Here is an 18,325-nt window from a genome sequence, read left to right on the forward strand (position 1 = left end):
GCGAGGACGGCAACGCAAGAGCGTCGGGCAGCGGTTGGTCAGACAGCACGGTGCGGTGGGGCTTGGCTTTGGGCTGCACCGTAGCTCTGTAGTTGGCAGCCTTCTCCTCCCGAGAGAAGAAGCTGGAGATGGACTTATTGTTGATGTTGGGCAGTGGGATGGAGAGGCCGCAGAGGATGGGATCGTCTCTCACGCGATCCACAATCCTTTTATATTGTGCCTTGATGGAGGCGGCCACCTTGCTGGGAGAGGCAAGGCGGCTGGAGGGCGGGCGGTTCCTCAGCATCTTAATGAGGAGGTAGAGCAGCCGGCTGTCCTCTGTCACCTGTGCCCACCTGGACTCGTACTTCTTGACGAAGTTGGCGGCAGTCCGGTCGTGCTCGTGGAGACAGCCCGCGGCGGTGAGGATCTTCTGCCTCAGGTTGACCGGCACGAGGTGGTGGTGGTCGGCGTCATCGGTCAGCTCCAGCAGCAGCATGGCCAGGACCTCCACTTCCTGTATCCCTGGCAGATGGAGATTCCGCTGGGACACCAGCACGTCCTGCAGGGCTGGGCTGTCCTCCTCCTCCACCTTCACTGCCTGGGTGAGGACCACGTGCTGCTCACAGACACCGTCTATGGGGTCCTCCTCCTCCTCCATGGCCACACCCTCATCAGCCAGCTCATCCTCCTCCTCTTCCTCCTCTTGGCGAGACTGCTCTTCCTCCACTGAAAACATGAAATTTTATTGATGAGTACAGTGTGACAAGGCAGTTTATATGTGTGTGTGTGCTTGTTTAAGAATGCCTTACCTTTCTGAGCGTAGTACTGCCTTGCAGTGAAGGCAGTGGACTGGCACAGGGCGTACTCCACACCAAGGAGCTCCTCCTCATCCGGGTCCCGGTACTGCTCAGGGTAGGGCAGAGGAGCGGCGAAGTTGGGCTCCGGCACGTGTTCCTTGCCAAAGAGCACCTCGGCCTGCCGGTTCATGCGCTGGATCTGCCGGGGGTCCATGCAGGTGGTCTTCCGACCCTGGCCACCAGCCACCCGGAGGGATTCCATCCGGTTGTTCCACTGCACAGCGAAAGCAACTAGGTACACCTGAAACACGTGTCATGTGTTGCTGTATGTAATGAATAATTTAAAAAAAACACTGACAAAGAATTTGGTTGCGTTTTCCTTTTTGGCTCACCTGGAATGGCATGATCCCACATCTCTTGGAGGGAATGACGTTGTACAGGTGCGCGTGCAGCCCCTCCAGCGAGTTGCTGCCACGTCGACACCTGTACTTATTCAGCTGCACGCCGTTCAGGACCACCGTCTTCACGGCCACGTACAGCTGAATGCCAGGGGGATCCTGTTAAACACAACAGCACACAACATGGCTCTTAGACTGGTGTGCCTTTTTTAATTGTTTTTTTATTGTATTAACACACGAAAGAACAAATAAACAATCGGTACAAAAAATGTTTTGACATAACATAGCACATGGAAAAGGGAAGAAAAGAAGAAGAGAAAAAAGGAGGGAGGGAATATACATATAAAAAAAATTGAATTTGTTGTGTGCATCTTGAAATAATATAAAGGTGACTCGACTCAGATTAGTGACAGATTAGCACAGGATAGTGAGAAAAAAAAACAGAAACCCCCCAAAACATCACACTAGCAATACTAATGATGACAGTAAAGTATATCTACATATTTACATCCATAAAAATGGCACAGCTTTAGTTAATAGACAGTTCTAATATTGATAAATCATGGGGAATATATAGAATATGTAATTATGGAGGAAGGTGTTAATTAACGGAAATATTAATAATTGCAGCAACAGTAATGAGGAAAAGAAAAAAACAGGAGGAAAGTAGCTAAATTTCAACAATAAATCATCACAATCTTAGTTGTCTTGTAGCATTGGCATGAATAATAATGTTAATAAACAATGAAATATATATCTAAGAAAATACTAAATGAATAAATAAATCTAACTAACATATTAATAGCCTGGTGTGCAGTTGGCATGTTGGTCTTGACACCTGATGAATGTTAGCCATAGACATGAACCCACCTGCATGCATCCAAGGTGCTTGCTTGCTGTCGCCCAGTGTGCATCAACAGCCTCTGTGGACTTGAAGAGGGGGATGCCGTCGATGTCCAGACCCGCTGGCCCCTTGAAGTCCGTGAGGATGAACTCGACGACAGAGGCCGTCTCCTGGAACACACACAGTGGAGAGTTTGGTTACCATCACTGATTTTCAGAGTGGAATTCATACGACGCACACATCGACATACCTCAACCCCTCGGGTGAGGCGCCTGACGTAGGACTTGACCTGGTGGGACTTGAGGAAGCCCACCATCTCCTCGTCCGAATACTGGGCGTACAGCTGTGGACTGCCACTCCTCACGGCCTGCACCAACAGCATCATGTCCCCCCGGTTGTAGGCCAGCACCGCCCCCGCCATGGCACTCATGAACGCCCCGTACTTGGAGTGGCTCTGCTTCAGGACCACTGAGTCCCAGCGGTGGAGCCAGTGACGGATGTCCAGGCGAACTACGGTCCCCCTCTGCGCCCAGTCATTGAACAGTGTCTCCAGGAAGGAGGAGCCACTGTCACTGGAGTTATGAAAAATAAAATCAGTGTTTTACAACATGCACGCAGGTGTTTGGATCGAGTGTTGTTTCACATTTTCATGTGAGATTTGAATTATCAAAATGACTGAATGATTAAATGATTATTAAATTATTAAATGAGATTGTTTTTTTTTTTAAACATACCGGCAGCAGTTGTTGTCTGCATATATGACCTTGGGCGCAGGAGCGTTGGAGCGCTCGAACCGGGCCACCAGACCCCGCGCCATACGGGCGTAGCACCCCTCAGACTCAGCCGCTACCACCACAGTGGTCAGAAACTGACCCCACTCATTCAGCACGCTGGTGACATACTGCATGGTTCCCCTGCCCTCTCCGTAGATCTTCTTCAGAATCTGTGGAAATAAATCACAGCAAATTAAAACACTAATCATGTGTCCAATGATGCACAATGTGATAATCAATGTAACAACCACGTACTTTTCGTGTGCCGCCGATACAAAGGATCTCGCCGGTCACACTCAGAATCTGGTTGCGGTAGACGGGCATCTTCTCCATCTCCATGATGAGGTGGGCACGCCTCAGCACGCGGGCCGACGGAAGGGGAGACTGGGGGATGGGAGGGGTGTAGGTGCCGGCAGGCTTCACAAACGACAGGATGCCCCTCTGAGATGCTGTTGCCGCTGCAGAGGAACCAGCCGTGTGGGCCTCATACAGCAGGGTCTGGTACAGGTCACGCCGCTCCATGTACCACTGGTCGTGGCCCTGCTGCAGGAGTCGCTGCACCTTGCTCATGCTGACAGCGTTGAGCCGGTCGCTCAGCAGGGTGACCACTCCTCTGTCCACAGCACGCTTCCCACACAGGATGGCTGGGAAGATGCTTCTGACGGCGGGGGCGAGGCTCATCAGGATCTTGGGACTGTAGGCTAGCCAGATGTATTGCTGCCGCCCTTGATCCTCCTTCTCCTCCTCCTCCTCGTCATCACCGTCACCGTGTGCTGCCTTCCTGAGCTTTTTGCAGTGTTGGCATTTCAGCTTCTCCGTCAGGAGGGTGTAATTGTGCGTCATGCCACACACTTGCCTGGCGTAGCTGCCGAAGCCTTTCTTCTCCAGGAATTCTCCAGGCGGCGCAGGGCAGTTGGTGTTGGGGCAGCGGATCTTGGCTTTCATCACACCGACTGGCCGCCAGAAGAAGGCCGGGGTGGAGAAGAAGGCCAGCATGCTGGGCAGCGCTCCCTTAACACACACAGGAGGTGGAGGTGGGTGGAACTCCATCTTCTCCTTCAGCAGTTTCCTCTCCACAGTCTCTCCTCTGGCATTCTTGTATTTTGACGCCCTCTCATACAGACCGTAGGTGCCGTCACACTTGAGCCACCTGATGTTGGCCGGGGCAATGCCAAGTGCTTGGGTCGACGCGGGCGGCTGTTCCCAGTACTTCTGCCAACCCTCCAGCTGGATGCCGGCAGAGGAAGAGGGAAGCAGCTGTTGGGACGCTGACGGTGGCTGACTGGTGGATGGAGCGAGCTCTCCCAAGGTGGTGAGCTGAGTGGAGACTGACATCTCCGACTCATCCAGGAAACTCTCTGTAAAACACAAGACACACACACAAACAGAAAAGACATGACATGAAGCCTATTGCTTTAAAGGAACCATAAGAATTATGTATCATCTTTATTCTAAGTTATCATTAAATGGTGCTGATATGTTACAAGACATTAAAAAATAATGTTAATTTTAAATCCTTCTATCACTGACAACCGTAATTTAGCCAGGATATTCTCATTTCAAAAACGGATTTGCAGCCCCTAAATGATGTTGTTGTTTAGATTTTGTGCTGATATTTGATGAAATCTCCCAATTGGGGGGAGGTGGAGGGTTCTAAAGTATCCAGAACTTCTGTGGATATTTTTGTTGACCTATTTTGGACATTTTTTTAGTAATTTCTTACATCGGCTACGGCTTCACATGATTGCAGTTCCAGTTTCACCCAGAATCTTACAGATGGCTCCTTTAAATCTGATGTGATAATAAATTCAACATAGCACAAACATCCAATGCAATGCATATTTCATGTACATATTAGCATGACATATATTACCTGCAGCAGCCAACAGCTCTGCGTCGCTGGCGTAGGTAGAGTCATGCTGGGCCTGCGAGTTAGCCGCAGGCACTGCTGCCTTTTTCTGCAGAAAATAAAGTATGAAACTGTAAGATACTCACACACAACTGTAAGATACTCACACACACAGCTCTGCTATGTACAACAACACCAGTGCTGACTAAAAAAAAGCATGAGCATACCTTCAACTTCTTGTCGAGGTGACAGGTGACAGAAGGGAAGTCCCGCACATACTCCAGCATGCGCTCCTTTTGCCACTTGAGCTGCTCGCTCCTCTCACCCTTCTGGCAATACTCGGCCAGCAGCCACACCACCCAGCCGACATCATTCTCGAGGAGCCATCGGAATGACTGTCCAGAATACTTCCCGAAGCTGATCACCAACTGGCCTCTCCACAGCTCCCCACCAGTCTGCTTGGCAGCAGCCTCCGCCAGTTGGGGATCCAGCCAGGTCGGGTCCACCGCCTTGCTGGAAGCCCCTGCCACAGCCGTGGCTGCATCGCTGCGCTGGAGCCGGGCCTGGCCCTGCTTGTACAGAGGGATGCTGGGGTACTGGTGGATCCTCATGTGGGCGCGTAACAGGGGCTCAGTGCTAAACAGCTTCCCACACACGCTGCAGTTGTGCATCTTTGGACCATGAAGCTTCATGTGCCGCGTCAGGTTCGACTTTTCAGTGAACTTTTTGCTGCACACGTCGCATTCATGGCTCTTGCTCTCCATCTCTATCGTTGTAATCTAGAATAATAAAACATTTCATATGAGTATTTAGTCACAATAGCCCATTATTAGCCTTCATAGTTAAAAAAAATAGATACTGATTTAAAACTGAAAGCCATTGTTATGCTCTCTCCTCCCCATTACACAATACATCACACAATACACACACACCCCTCCACAGGTGAGCTATCCATAACAATCAGCTCCAGCAAACAGGGCAGCTTTGTGATGGTTAACATACATAAATAACAAATATTATACTAGTCTAAAGGCAATTATTTGGTCATTTGTCACCTTAAACTTCCCCGTGTTAAATCAAATTGCAATATAAAACTGATGCATTATTATTATTATTATTACTATTATAATTCATGAATAAACCATTCATCAGACTGGAACAACATTAAAATTACACAACACACAGGACGCCTGCAATACACACACACACACACCCCTCCACAGGTGAGCTAAGCATGACAATCAGCTAAGACAAGATAATTATAAAGATAATGATAAGATAATTATAAAGATAATGATTAAGATAATGATAAGATAATAATAAAGATAATGATAAGATGAGCCTTATTTTTACCACAATGGGGAAATTCTCGATGTTGCAGCAGCAGTGGAGAGTTAAAAACGAGTAAAGAATGATGACAATAATATAATATAAACATATATACACAATATAAACACGGCTAAAATGTAGGCCTTTAGCCGCTAGCTTGCTATGCGCAAAACGATCGCCCCCACTTCAAATTATATCGAAATAGTACAAGCTAAAACTGTATTCCAAACAGCAAAACCCACATTTAATTGGCAATTTGTTCTGTTGTTTGTTTGTTTTGTTTGTTTTTAGTTCGTTTTCCCGAGACGATAATATGAAAAGTGCTTGATCATACGAACAAAACGAAGCCAGAAAAAGGCTGGAAAACTGGCTGGTTAAGGTCGGAATAGCCTTTTCTCAACATAATTATCAAAAATTTGTATATTTAAAAGCCCAGTCTTGAATAAACAGCTAAAAAGAAAGCGTAAATATGCGTCTTACCCGCACATCGAACCTGCCGGCCTGAAGAATAACGCTCAGTGATTGGTCTGTTGAGAGCGCTCAACATCGCTCAACCATTGGTCGGTTGAGCAGCAGATAGGAACTTGCGGGTGAATTCGGCTGGGAATACCAGGTGCTGTAAGTTTTGCTCGCTTCGAATTCAAACCTCCACAGGGGGGCGCCATCACCACTTTACTCCAAAAAATCTTTTTATCAGTGTTATTTTCAACGCACGCATGCACAAAATATATTTACACGTCACCCATTATAGCAGACATGGGCAACTGGTGGCCCACGGACTGACTTTGTGCACCCCCAACAGTAAGCGCACAAAATGATCCAGAAAATATTTACACAAAACAACTCCAAAACATACAAAATCACTATGACGTACACAAAATGAAGGCAAAAATATACAGAAGGAGTGCAAAAGTACATGTCTGAAAAACAGGAAATGAAAAAAAGACCATTTGAAAAACAATAGTAATATTAAAATTACAAAAATTGGATTTTTATTTCAATTTAACAATTAATTTTCTAATGATTTAATTTTTATAATCGTAATATCTTGAAGAATTATAAAAAATAATATTTTTTTAATTATCATTTGATTATAAAAAATGTTAAATGTATTTTTTAATCTAAATTTATGTTTGAGGACGTGCACTTATAGATTGCAATTCATTCAGATTGTGTGATGGTGTTTTAATTTGAAAATGAATATTAATTTAAAAAATTTCAAAAAATATATTTTTCTTTTAATAAAAACTAAAAACAGGTCCCACAGACCCGAACACCACACAAGGGTTAAGTAAGTGACTGCAAGTAGCCTATAGAAAAGCCTATAGAGAAAAGAAGATGGAGTTTAAAGCAGCGTCTCATTCAGCAGGTGAGTTTATTTTCTTCTTCTACTTTTTTTTTTTTTTTGCTATTTCTACAGTCTGTCTATTTTTTCTGTATCACATTCAGCTTTTTGGTGAACATTGAATGGATGGGTTTTGTATATGGTAATAAACATGCTTGTACAGATTGCTTGTTTGTGAGGTAATAACATACATGTACTGTATGTCAAATGGATTGTATAGTTATAACATTTATGTATACACATGGATTGTGTGCAAGATTATAACATGTACAGGTTTATTTACAATATGTACAGCACAAAGACATGATGGTATGAACATGTGAAAACTATGCCTGACAAATGTGAAAAATGTAGTCTGTAATTCTTGGTGTGTATTAATATTATTGCTGCTAGTGTTGTTTATCATTTATTAATGGTGTTGTTTTTCATTTGTTTCTCACTTTATCATTCATTTGTTGTTGAGTTTACCTCACATCCATGTTGTTCTGCGTGGGTGTGTATTATTATTATTATTATTATTATTATTATTATTATTATTATTATCACTAGTGTTGGTCTTAATTTACTATTATTATTATTATTATTATTCTCTTAATTTCTTTTCTTTATATGCCGCTCTTTGACTTTTTAATTGCTCTACTGGGATGATTAAAGTTTTTTCAGATTCTGATTCTGAATCTGAAAATCATTTGAAAGTTTAATGTTTTTCAGCTTCCGTTAAGAGACCTGGGTTGGATCCACTGTTGCCTGTCCTGTGCATTCTGGACACAAGTGTTCCACACGACAGGCAGCAGTGTATACTGAAACCAACAAAGGAGGCTAAGACATGCCAGTCATTGAGACCGTCTGAATCAAACGAGGACACTCGACTGAGGGATCCCAATACAGCTTGTGAGGAAGGTAATATCTTTGCATTACTATCACACAAGCCCTGACACATATCCATAAAGATATGTTTCCACCTGATCCATCCTGTGGGCTGTGCACTAGAAGTTCCTGCCTACGTACAGTATTAACCAATCTATTGTCTAACATTTCATCCAAAAAAAGATGCCAGATTTTTACAACAACACTATCAGAAAAGCAGTATCTGGGGCAGCACATAATCCCATTTGGGAAATAATGTGGCAAAACTTTTAAGTGTCTGGTAGAAAATGACGTGGGATACGTTAAATTGTAAGTGTTTTTCACGAAAGAGAATCAAATACTTTGTATACTTTGTTTTTCTTGAATTAATTGTCAAGTTCTGTTTGCTGTAGTCTAGTAGACCGTCACATAAAAGAGAGCCAGGAACCAGGCAGGAAAGCACAAAATAACGAATGGGTGAAAAACAATTGGGTGAAGGATTCCCTGCTCCAATTTGTTAAATTAATCCCCCAAGTCTCCTGTCACCTGGAGGTGAATGTGGACAGAGCCATTTATGGCCAGGGTCGCTTCAAGTCCTTCACCTTTCAGGAAATGTGGCAGTGGTACAGCCTCCACAAGTGCCTTCAAGCTGACCCTCAAGCTGGAAGTGACCATGAGAGGAAGATGGCCCAGGAGGCTTTCTGCTCTGTGCGTCAGTGGCTGGTGATGAAGGAGGACGACATCAGCACAAAGACCATGAAGCGCTTCAGGTTGTACATCCTCAACAAAGAGAAAAAAGAGAAAGAGGTAGGTTAAGGTGATGTAACTAATAAGCAGAGTGCCTTTTATAAGATAAGATTTAAGACTATACTTAATCAGAATCAAAATCAGCTTCATTGTGCTCACACACACACACACACACACACACACACACACACACACACACACACACACACACACACACACACACACACACACACACACAAGGACCTTTACTTCAGTAAACCGTGCTCTCTATGAACAAAGGTATGACATTACATATCAACATTAAACACAAAACAAGCAGAGACCAAAATGTACAAGACTAAATAATAGAATAGTGCAGTGGTGAGTAGTGCAAAAGATGCTGAAGTAACTTGGTAATAAAGATGTTTGACATATAGGATGATTTACACAAGGTAGAGTTTTACAGTATTTACATTGAAGGTATGCATAAATTGATCATTTTGATTAAATAATATATACAGTCTATATTCATACATACATACATACATACACACACTGAGCCAGCTCTGACACTGTGACTGTTTAGTGTAACAAACTGTACTTTACAGAAATCTCTCCAGAAAGTGACCCCGGCTGCAGCAACAGCATCGTCACAGACAGTAACACCTCCTGCAGTTACAACTTCCTCCAGCTCCTCAGTCTCCAAAGCTGACGACTCTTGGACAGATGATGCTTTGCTGGTTGAAGCTCTCACCACTTATGAAAGTAAATCCTTTTTTTATTGATTGATATTTTAAAATGATGTAATTCAAATTGTGTGTAGAATTTCAAATATATTATAAATGAAACTGTAAATCTGTTTGGAAAAACACAACCTAAAAAAACATTTGAAGATGGTTGAAGCTCATATTATTGTCATAGTTTTATTTCTGCCTGGATATGGATTAGTGGCTTCATAACCTTGTCCCTCATTTTCTTCCAGCTGCTGTTGAGAAAGAGGCTCAGCCAGACCTTCCACAGACCGCTCAACCAGACCCCTCAGAGACCCCATTTCACCATCACCAGTATGGACATAGTTCATAGATCAATCACACCAAGCCTATCAACATACATGTTTATACGAATACTCTAATCTTTTGAAGGCACCTCTTTCAGCTCCTGGTGGTGAAGTGACAGTTGCAGATTCAGAGCCAAGTGAAGGCACTGTGTCCCCTGCAACACAAGTTGCTCAATCTGAAGTAATACATTACAGTACAATACAATACAGTTTAATGTACCCACAGCTCTGGTTGGTTAATGAAGGATTTGTCTTTGTTAAAACACCAGGTGTGATTTGAGGGCTGCCATAAAATGTGGGAGTCTGACCTCCATGGGCTTCCCAGTGCAGACATCAAGTGGCTGAAAGATGATTCAGAGAAAGGGCTTATCCAGAAGATAATGTCTTACGAGGACACACATGGAAAGGTCAGGAAAAGGATGGTCCTCAAGGATGATAGGATGTGATTTCATCCCCCTGAGAGTCCCGGAGTGGTGGTGGGTGGAGTGCCCTCAGAAGACTGCTTTTTTTCGCAGCCGTTTGTTCTTTTGGAGACCTGTCGGTGTGTGGGGTTACAGCCTTCGCTGTCCCAGGACGGATTGCCCTGCACAAGGTGACAGCAAGGCTTTTCTTTACCGCTGTGGCTATTCCAAAACAGTGAGACATATCTGCGAGATGTCTGGCTGGTACTCTATGCTGACAGAGGTCCTGGCCTGTAATGAATGCCGGAAAGCTGCCAAGGAGTCAGCAACACTTTCTATTGGTCGCTTTTTGGCATGGGATGCAGCCATTCTCAAACAGCCTAGTCCAGCTCATCAAGCCATGTTCCCAGCAGTTTTAACACGGATGTAAGTGTCTAATTTATTTCCAAATACTTTGAATTCACATAAAAACAACAAAACAACATAGTTTCACTGACATCACATGATTGTGTGCTGTCATCTCAGGCGCGGGGTGGACAAGCAGATCATTCGGTTAATGAGGGATCGCACTGTGGGCAACACCATGGCCAAGGTCTGGAGGCAGGTCCAGGAGAGCCACTGTGAGGATTACCTGCACAGAAAAGACCTCTACACCACCCTCCTTAGCCAGCTCAACAAACCTGGTGGGATCATAAGTAAGTCATATTAGACATACAAACAAATGTATATTTTTCACCTGCTGTCCTTAGTCAGGTTAAAATAAATACAACAGGAGGCCATAATGTAACATGAATGTGCGACCTCTGCTGGATCTCTGAAAACACTACAAGTGAGCAGGAGAGAATAAATTAATACTTACTTTAGTGACATACTGCTACAGTTTAGTCTAAAGAAACAATGTTTATATATTTGTATGTCTCTGTATCTGTGTGTAATATTAACATCCACCTCTGCCTCCAGGAACACTCAGCCATCAGTTTCAGCGTCCTCCAACAAGAAGGGAACTGCCGTCACCTCAGCTGCTGAGGAAAGCCTTCCTCATTTCTGAAGTAGAGAACATCGAGGACTACCGCACTCAGATCATGTCCACTTTTGGCAAAGTCCTCAAATATGACTCCACCAGGAAGGTAACTTTGACACAGTAACATGTTTTATTTAAATGTTTTAGTGTCAGGAAAAATCTAATTGAGATTAAGAATCTACTGTACAAGAGTGTCCTGGCCAAGACAGGCAGAAGCAGCACGCTTCAACAAAGTAACAGATTATTATAAAACACAGATCAAAATATCAATGATCACAGAGTAAAAAGTCATTACTCAAAACATCTACAACCTTGTGCATCTTCCTCCTACACCATCAATGTACTTTTAAAAATGATTTAAAAGCAGATAAGCCTAGAAACTAATTTTCCCCATTCAAAGACACACTTTGGGGACGGATAGCAATAATGCATTTTTTGTCTATGACGCAGAGCAAAGACTGTGGCTTACAGCACTTTTTACACCAACAAATTCCGTAAGTATGAGAAAAGCAGTTTAATTTATCCTTATAGATATAGAAAAAAATGTCTCAATGTGCTTGTAGGAGCTGTAAAGAGTTTGGTTGTTTCTCACCTGTTTATAAATGAGGTTCATGCATGTGAATGGTATTGTGCATGCACTCAGAGTATTCACGCTTCTGCATCATGTTGATTGGGTGTGGCACTGTGGGAGTAGTTTCTATTAGTACGTGCGCTCACCTGGGGGTGTTTTTGTTTGCATCATGCTGGTTGAGTGAGCTTGGGAGAGCTACTTTCTGTTGACTGCATCATCCTGTGATCCATCAAAAATCTGCACTGTCATGAGATATCTGTAAGGCAACCATCTGTGCAATTTTTTGGCGTGCGTGTCATCACCGTTATATCCCTCCTTGCTTAGCCTACCTTGGCGTGGAAAAACTGGCTTTTGGTCCATATGCCACAACAGTGCTTCATATAATATAATAATAAATACTGGAATACAAAACAATATTGTCATTATGAAAATAATTGTAGAAAAAAGATTATTACAGAAAGATTTTGTTTAATTGTACAAGAAACTCGCTGGCGAGGGAAAGGGCAGAGCGGACTGGTGCACCAACGTGGCCAATGAACTCGGTCAGATCCTCATGTCGGTCCTCACTTGCGAAGAGTCTCTGGACAAAATCAGGCCGATGGCTGACGGTCTCATGGCCAGGTACAAGCGAGCAGGGGAGGCACCTCCTGAGTTGATGTATGTGGACCGCGGCTGCTGTCATGTGCATGGTGTATCGTCCCTGGAGAAGCTCCTCAGAGAGTGGGCCGAGTGTGGAATGATGGTCCGGCTGGACATCTTCCACTGGATCAAAAGGTTTGATGCTGCAATACGGACGGATCACCATGCAAAGTATGCACTCTTTAAGTCTGCCCTCTCTGCTGCGGTCTTCTCATATATTAAAGATGACATGGCATTGTTCATCCAAGCCATACGTGCAGGGCATCCTACAAAGTTTGATCATCTGACTGATGCTCAGGTCATTGACTGGCACGTGGGCAAATATGATCTCATACATTTTGTCAGGAGGATCACAGTTGGAGCCCAAGAGACCTTTGTGCGTGTTGAGCGTGTCATTGACATCCTGAAGGGAGCGGCTGGGATGGACGAGAACCAAGTCCATCTGTTCAAAGATCCATCAGCCATCGACCGGGTCTGGGGGAACCAGCAGAGACACCTGGAATGCATACAGGATCCACCAGGGAGAGACATGTATACCATTGTCAAGTACGTCACACGTAACGATGTGCGCCTGCCATACTACATCACAGTGAGAGGAAGCAACAGCCTGGAGGGCTTTCACTCCTTCCTGCCGAGCATGATTCCTGGGCCTCGTTGTGCCGCCGTCCCCTTCCAGGTCTATCTCCTCAGTTGCAATGCACGCTGGAACTCTGACAGGGACTCAGCGAATGTTAAAGGAAGAAAGGGGAGGAAAAACAGGGTGTATGTGTCTCCTCTGACACACCGCCTGAATGAGAGGTGCCAGGAGTTGTTTGGCGAGTTAGAGGAGGTCAATTACAGACATCCTGTTCCTGCTGGGGACGAGCGGATTGGCTTGGAGTATTTGTTTTCCCAGTCGTCTGAACCTTTTTGCACTTCTAAGCATTACGCTCAGAGCAAAGAGACTCTTCTAGTGGCCCAAATCATCTCCCTGGATACCAGCATGTAGAACAGCTGAGCAGGGTTCTTGTTGAGATTGCTTTGGAAGAGGGAAAGCTTGCTCTCAGTGAATCTACAAGACGGAGCGTTGTCAGCGCCTGGAACAAGCTTGACCTCCATGATCGCAGCATCAGGAGTTTTGACAGCCTGTACTCGGCACGCTGGGGTAACGCACCAACGGTGAGCCGTCTGAGCCTTCTTTGGTGCAAAAGCTAAAGTTCAGTAAGCGTTACTCAGCCGCTCACGTGGTGGACACCAGAAAGAACCGCCTGATGTACTGCATCATTAAACAGCTGTGGCTTCATCCTGGCTGTGGCACAAAGGCTCGTGGGTCCCCGCTCAAGCATGAGATCACTAAACTGTATCAGCGGGTGCAGCAGAGAGTGACAGTGGACGACCCTGAACTCAGCAAACTTGGGATTCCCCTCCTGAAAATCAACACAAAATGTGTTGCTGAGTACATCAAGAGACAGGAGGCTCTGTCAGCCGTAAATGTCACAGACCAAGGTTCTGCTATCCTCCGTCGAAAGCAGAGTATGTCCAGTGCCAGCCCACCCCCCACAGCAGAGCTCCCAGATCAAAGACCGCGCACCAGTCGACCTCAAGTCCAGTATGAGGTCACGCCGTCTATGGCGGGAACGAGGAATCGCAAACTGAGGCTTGCTACTGCAGTCCATCCTCAGCAGTCACTAGCACCTCAGATCATTTCCACAGCAGCAGGACTCCAGTCCACCTCCCTGTTAAGTCAGCCCATCACAACTGCACACCTGCCATTACCTCCAGCTCTTTACCCCCAGCAACAGCAGCCATCTTTTTTGTTGTCACAACCGCTTTCCTCAGCCAGCTCCCCGGCTAGATCAACTTTGTATAAAAGAAAGAGAGCTGAGCGTGGCGGCACAAACCTTCAGGCAGTGAAACTCTACACGTGTGTGCTTTGCGGCCAGTCCACTCAAGGACACGCAAAATACAAGAAAAAAATTTACTGTACAAAAACCATGTCATCTACCTCCAGAGGACTGAGTGGCAAGACTTTTGAAACACTTGCAGACTTTAAAAAGGCAATGGACGAGTTTTTGGCCTCGCAGTCCCAGACATTATTATTGTTTCATTATTATTATTTATTTCTAGCATGTTTCTTTAACTGGTTGTTTTACAATTATAGGTATTTTTATTGGTATTATTATTTTGGAGAATTGTGTTGTCATGTTTATAATATATATAACTAAATAATATACAATATATATTTATAATAAAATAAATATTATACATAATATAATATATATAATATTAAAATAACATAACATAACATAAAAAAAAAAAATCTCTTCCTCACCCTCCGCGGGCGGTCTATTATTTTTCTTTCTCCAAGCTTGGGTCCTCTACCAGAGGCCTGGGAGCTTGAGGGTTCTGCGCAGTATCTTTGCTGTTCCTGGACCGAGATGTCTGATGTATTTCCTGGGATCTGCTGGAGCCACTCCTCCAGTTTGGGGGTCACTGCCCCGAGTGCCCCAATGACCACGGGCACCACTGATGCCTTCACCCTCCAGGTTTTCTCCAACTCTTCTCTGAGCCCCTGGTATTTCTCTAGTTTCTCATGTTCCTTTTTCCTGATGTTGAAGTCGCTTGGTATTGCTATGTCGACCACAACGGCTTTCCTCTGCTCTTTGTCCACCACCACAATACATATATATATTGTCAAAAACCACAGTAAATGAATGCCAATGTAGCAGTCTCACAGGTGCCCACTAGATGGAGGCACCAGGGGAGAAGAAGCCACACCCAAGAGAGAGACTACTAACAGGCACACCTGTGCAGCACCTGCTGTGCTCCATGCTGTTGCTCATGCGTCCTTTGGTTGTTACAAATGTAAGTAACCTGCAACCAAATGTTGTATATTGTTTAACCTTGTGTATTATATATTGTTTAACCTTGTGTATTATATATTGTTTAACCTTGTGTATTATATATTGTTTAACCTTGTGTATTATATATTGTTTAACCTTGTGTATTATATATTGTTTAATATTACTGAATGGAATATACCTTGCCTTGCAGAACCATGTGGCAACAACTTTGGAGATTAAACTACTGTAAACTGCATTAACTGTTTCCTGATGGTCTGTGGCTCCAGTAAGAACATTTATACATAACATAGACGTACCACAGTTTGAGAATCACTGCAACTCCAGCTACACTTCACCTTGCTCCAGGAAAGTGCTTTTCTTTCAGCCTCATATTTTCTCACTCATGTGTGAATGGGCTACAGATAACTTTGAGCTGGGCATTGTTAAAAGCTCACTAACCCACTCCTAACCATTGTGTGATTGTGCAGCAGCACCGATCCCGACCTCTGACCTGTCTCTCTCTTCCTGGAAGCTATAACCGAGCTGACAAAGCCATACTAACAATTCATTTAGTTAGTTAACTAACCCTAACACCCCTTCTCTTTCAACTAGTTTTAATTTATTTTATTTTACTTTGTTTGTGTTTTGTTTTGTTTTCCCCTCTTTTCTTCTGTTCAGGTACCAACCGATCCCAAGAGAGGTTGCCAGGTGTTTGGAGACTACCCTTCCTCTGACAACAACCGATCATCTGCACGATATTCGGCCTGATGACTGCTTGATCATCTACAATGCTGACCAGAGGTGGATCAACCAGAGGTGGACCGGCCCTTTCCAAGTTCAGCTGACGACCCACACGGCAGTGAAGGTCGTGGAGTGGGTGACATGGATCCAAGCAGACGATTGTCGACACCAGCTAATGCTAACACGGGCTGAACGAACAACAAAGGGGGAACCGACAAGGCCACTGAGTGGGGCGGTGCAGTAACAACTACGCCGTCTAAACTGGCTTCTCAGGTGCGGTGTACAAAGAAGCGTTCCTTTGCCTTGTGGGATCACAGGAGCTGATCCTTTTTCATGAGACACACACTCAGTTGGAAAAAACGTTCTAAAACGAGAGCCTAGATCAAGCCCTGAGGACCCTGCCGACTTGGGACTTTTGTTCTTACTTTGCTTTGTTTATAAGCCACACCCATGGAAGGCTTATAGCTAGGTGGAGGGTGGACAACCTCACACCTGGCTGCAAGATGATACAGTCACAAGCCCTTCTGCTGTGATTGAGGAAAACACTCATTCTTCACTCATGATGCCGCCAATCAAGTGGGGTGGTTCTAACCATGGTTCCACTATTCTTCTGGCTATTGGTGACCCCAGTTACCAATGGGACCACTGAGCTCAGTCAATGAATGTGAGTGATGTCCTTGATATAAATTGGGATTTTTGCTTATTGAGATGGTAGTAGAGGTTTTGATGTTTGATGATTCATGTCATTGATGATAATGATGACGTTTTTAAAGGTTTTTGCTTATTTCCACATTTTTGTTGCTCTCACAGATACGTATGTCTGTCTCACAAAAAAAGAATATATCCAATGTATGACAATAACAATGCTAATGGTTTACCCTGACAGACAGCAAAGGTGGATCCAAGGTTATTCTACTGGAATATAATAATTTTGTTTCTTGATTTGGTCGTTGATGGCAACCAAAAGTGAGGAATTGTTATTGTTATGGTGACTTTTTGGTCGCTTGCCCTTCCGACAGGATGGAAGACCTTTTTTTGTACTCTTTTTCATTTAGTTTATAATAGACCTTTTTTTATAAAATCATCATGCTTTGACTGTACTTCATCATTCAACCAGAGCACAAATTATGTTTCCAAATGAGGGCAACTGCAAATTTGCCGTGACAATACGTTCTGGAAGTCTCTTGTCAGCCAGTCCAACGACTATCCTGTCTCGGATCAGCTCATCATGCAATTGTCCATAATTACAATGTTCTGCTAGTGCATGCAGGGCAGTGACAAATGCATCTACAGTCTCATTTGGCTCTTGTTTCCGCATGTTGAAGCGTGCTCTTTTGTAAACAATATACTTCTGAACTATGAAAAAGTTTTGAAAGCCCTCCTTCACTTTAGCATATTCATGTTGATCGGCATCGTTTAGCTTCATCCCTCTCCCATGCAGTAAATTAAGGTATTAACCTGGTTTTCTTCTGAGTTTGAAGACAGATTTCTTGCTTGCCTGAACCTTTCAAACTTCTGGATCCACTTTGTCCACTCGTTTGGATGGGAGAAGTCGAAGGCCTCCGGTGGTTGGATGCTGAATGTAGCACTGGGTGCGCTAGCCCTCCTGGTAACGCCGACCCGGCCCTGCTCGTCCTCACCGTCACTTGCCATAGCGATGATTTCTCCTCTCTATCTGCTGAAGGCTGTGATGGAACCTTGGTTTAGGTGCATCCCACTTCTGACACCATGTGCGTCTTCTATTCTTTGGAGGAATGTGTACAAGAGTCGGACTGCGTGTCATCACTTAGGTACTTTATTTTTTTTACACACCGCACCCCGTGACTCTACACACACACACTCTATTGATTGATCCCAACAACAGCTCAAGGTAAAGTTCAATATCAACAAGGGAATTGTAAAACAATTACACCACAAATACAGTAATAAAATAAATGTGAGAGGGAATCTGGTTCGTTATTACAAAAGCTGCATTTATTGTCGGTGTCTATAAATTTGGAGAAATCCAAATTGGATGGAAAAATATTGTTTAAGATTTTCTTTAATTCTGTTATTAAAACAAAATTCTTAAGGCAGTGTCCAAGCCTTTTCCCAATTAATGTTTGTAAAAATGTTTCCCCAAAAGGCCTTTTTTCTTGGAGATATTTTCCACTTTTCATGAAATGTATTCCGTATATGTTTGTT

General features: G+C 44.1%; 2 protein-coding genes across 11 annotated transcripts; one reads left to right on the forward strand and one right to left on the reverse strand.

Annotated features, from left to right (window-relative positions):
- Window positions 1–8: 8 nt before the first annotated feature.
- Window positions 9–6,489, reverse strand: LOC114461119 (uncharacterized; the record flags this gene model as incomplete). The annotated part of the gene is made up of 10 exons (XM_028442958.1): window positions 6,453–6,489; window positions 4,871–5,422; window positions 4,668–4,752; window positions 3,050–4,152; window positions 2,756–2,964; window positions 2,272–2,593; window positions 2,048–2,191; window positions 1,172–1,336; window positions 792–1,080; window positions 9–708 (listed from the first exon to the last, which is right to left on the reverse strand). Coding segments are annotated over exons 2-10 (3,554 nt in total), but the record flags the coding sequence as incomplete, so codon positions are not given.
- A 713-nt stretch (window positions 6,490–7,202) lies between these two features.
- On the forward strand, window positions 7,203–18,085 carry LOC114461120 (uncharacterized). Of its 10 annotated transcripts, none has more exons than XM_028442959.1 (11): window positions 7,218–7,341; window positions 8,029–8,493; window positions 8,577–8,970; window positions 9,498–9,654; window positions 9,872–9,953; window positions 10,045–10,127; window positions 10,216–10,773; window positions 10,873–11,042; window positions 11,308–11,474; window positions 11,819–11,862; window positions 16,079–18,085. In XM_028442959.1, the coding sequence occupies exons 7-11, from the start codon at window positions 10,346–10,348 to the stop codon at window positions 16,383–16,385; spliced, it is 1,116 nt and encodes a 371-aa protein (XP_028298760.1). In that variant the 5' UTR covers window positions 7,218–7,341; window positions 8,029–8,493; window positions 8,577–8,970; window positions 9,498–9,654; window positions 9,872–9,953; window positions 10,045–10,127; window positions 10,216–10,345; the 3' UTR covers window positions 16,386–18,085. The 10 variants fall into 10 exon arrangements, 8 of the variants coding, with proteins under 8 accessions (XP_028298766.1, XP_028298760.1, XP_028298762.1 ...); XR_003673808.1 differs by lacking the exon at window positions 7,218–7,341 and having other exon boundaries at window positions 7,891–8,493; window positions 16,079–16,805; window positions 17,616–18,082; XR_003673809.1 differs by lacking the exon at window positions 7,218–7,341 and having other exon boundaries at window positions 7,891–8,493; window positions 16,079–16,805; window positions 16,952–16,963.
- The last annotated feature ends 240 nt before the right edge of the window (window positions 18,086–18,325 follow it).

Source organism: Gouania willdenowi, unplaced genomic scaffold, assembly GCF_900634775.1.
Source record: "Gouania willdenowi unplaced genomic scaffold, fGouWil2.1 scaffold_94_arrow_ctg1, whole genome shotgun sequence".
Taxonomy (NCBI): domain Eukaryota; kingdom Metazoa; phylum Chordata; class Actinopteri; order Blenniiformes; family Gobiesocidae; genus Gouania; species Gouania willdenowi.

What these genes read in the sequence shown, in the direction of transcription:
- LOC114461120 (XM_028442965.1), top strand. Translation starts at nt 10,346, where the DNA reads ATGGAAAGGTCAGGAAAAGGATGGTCCTCAAGGATGATAGGATGTGAT. An exon ending in CCAGCAGTTTTAACACGGAT is followed by an intron (nt 10,774 to 10,872) that starts GTAAGTGTCTAA and finishes CTGTCATCTCAG; the next exon opens with GCGCGGGGTGGACAAGCAGA. An exon ending in CAAACCTGGTGGGATCATAA is followed by an intron (nt 11,043 to 11,307) that starts GTAAGTCATATT and finishes CTCTGCCTCCAG; the next exon opens with GAACACTCAGCCATCAGTTT.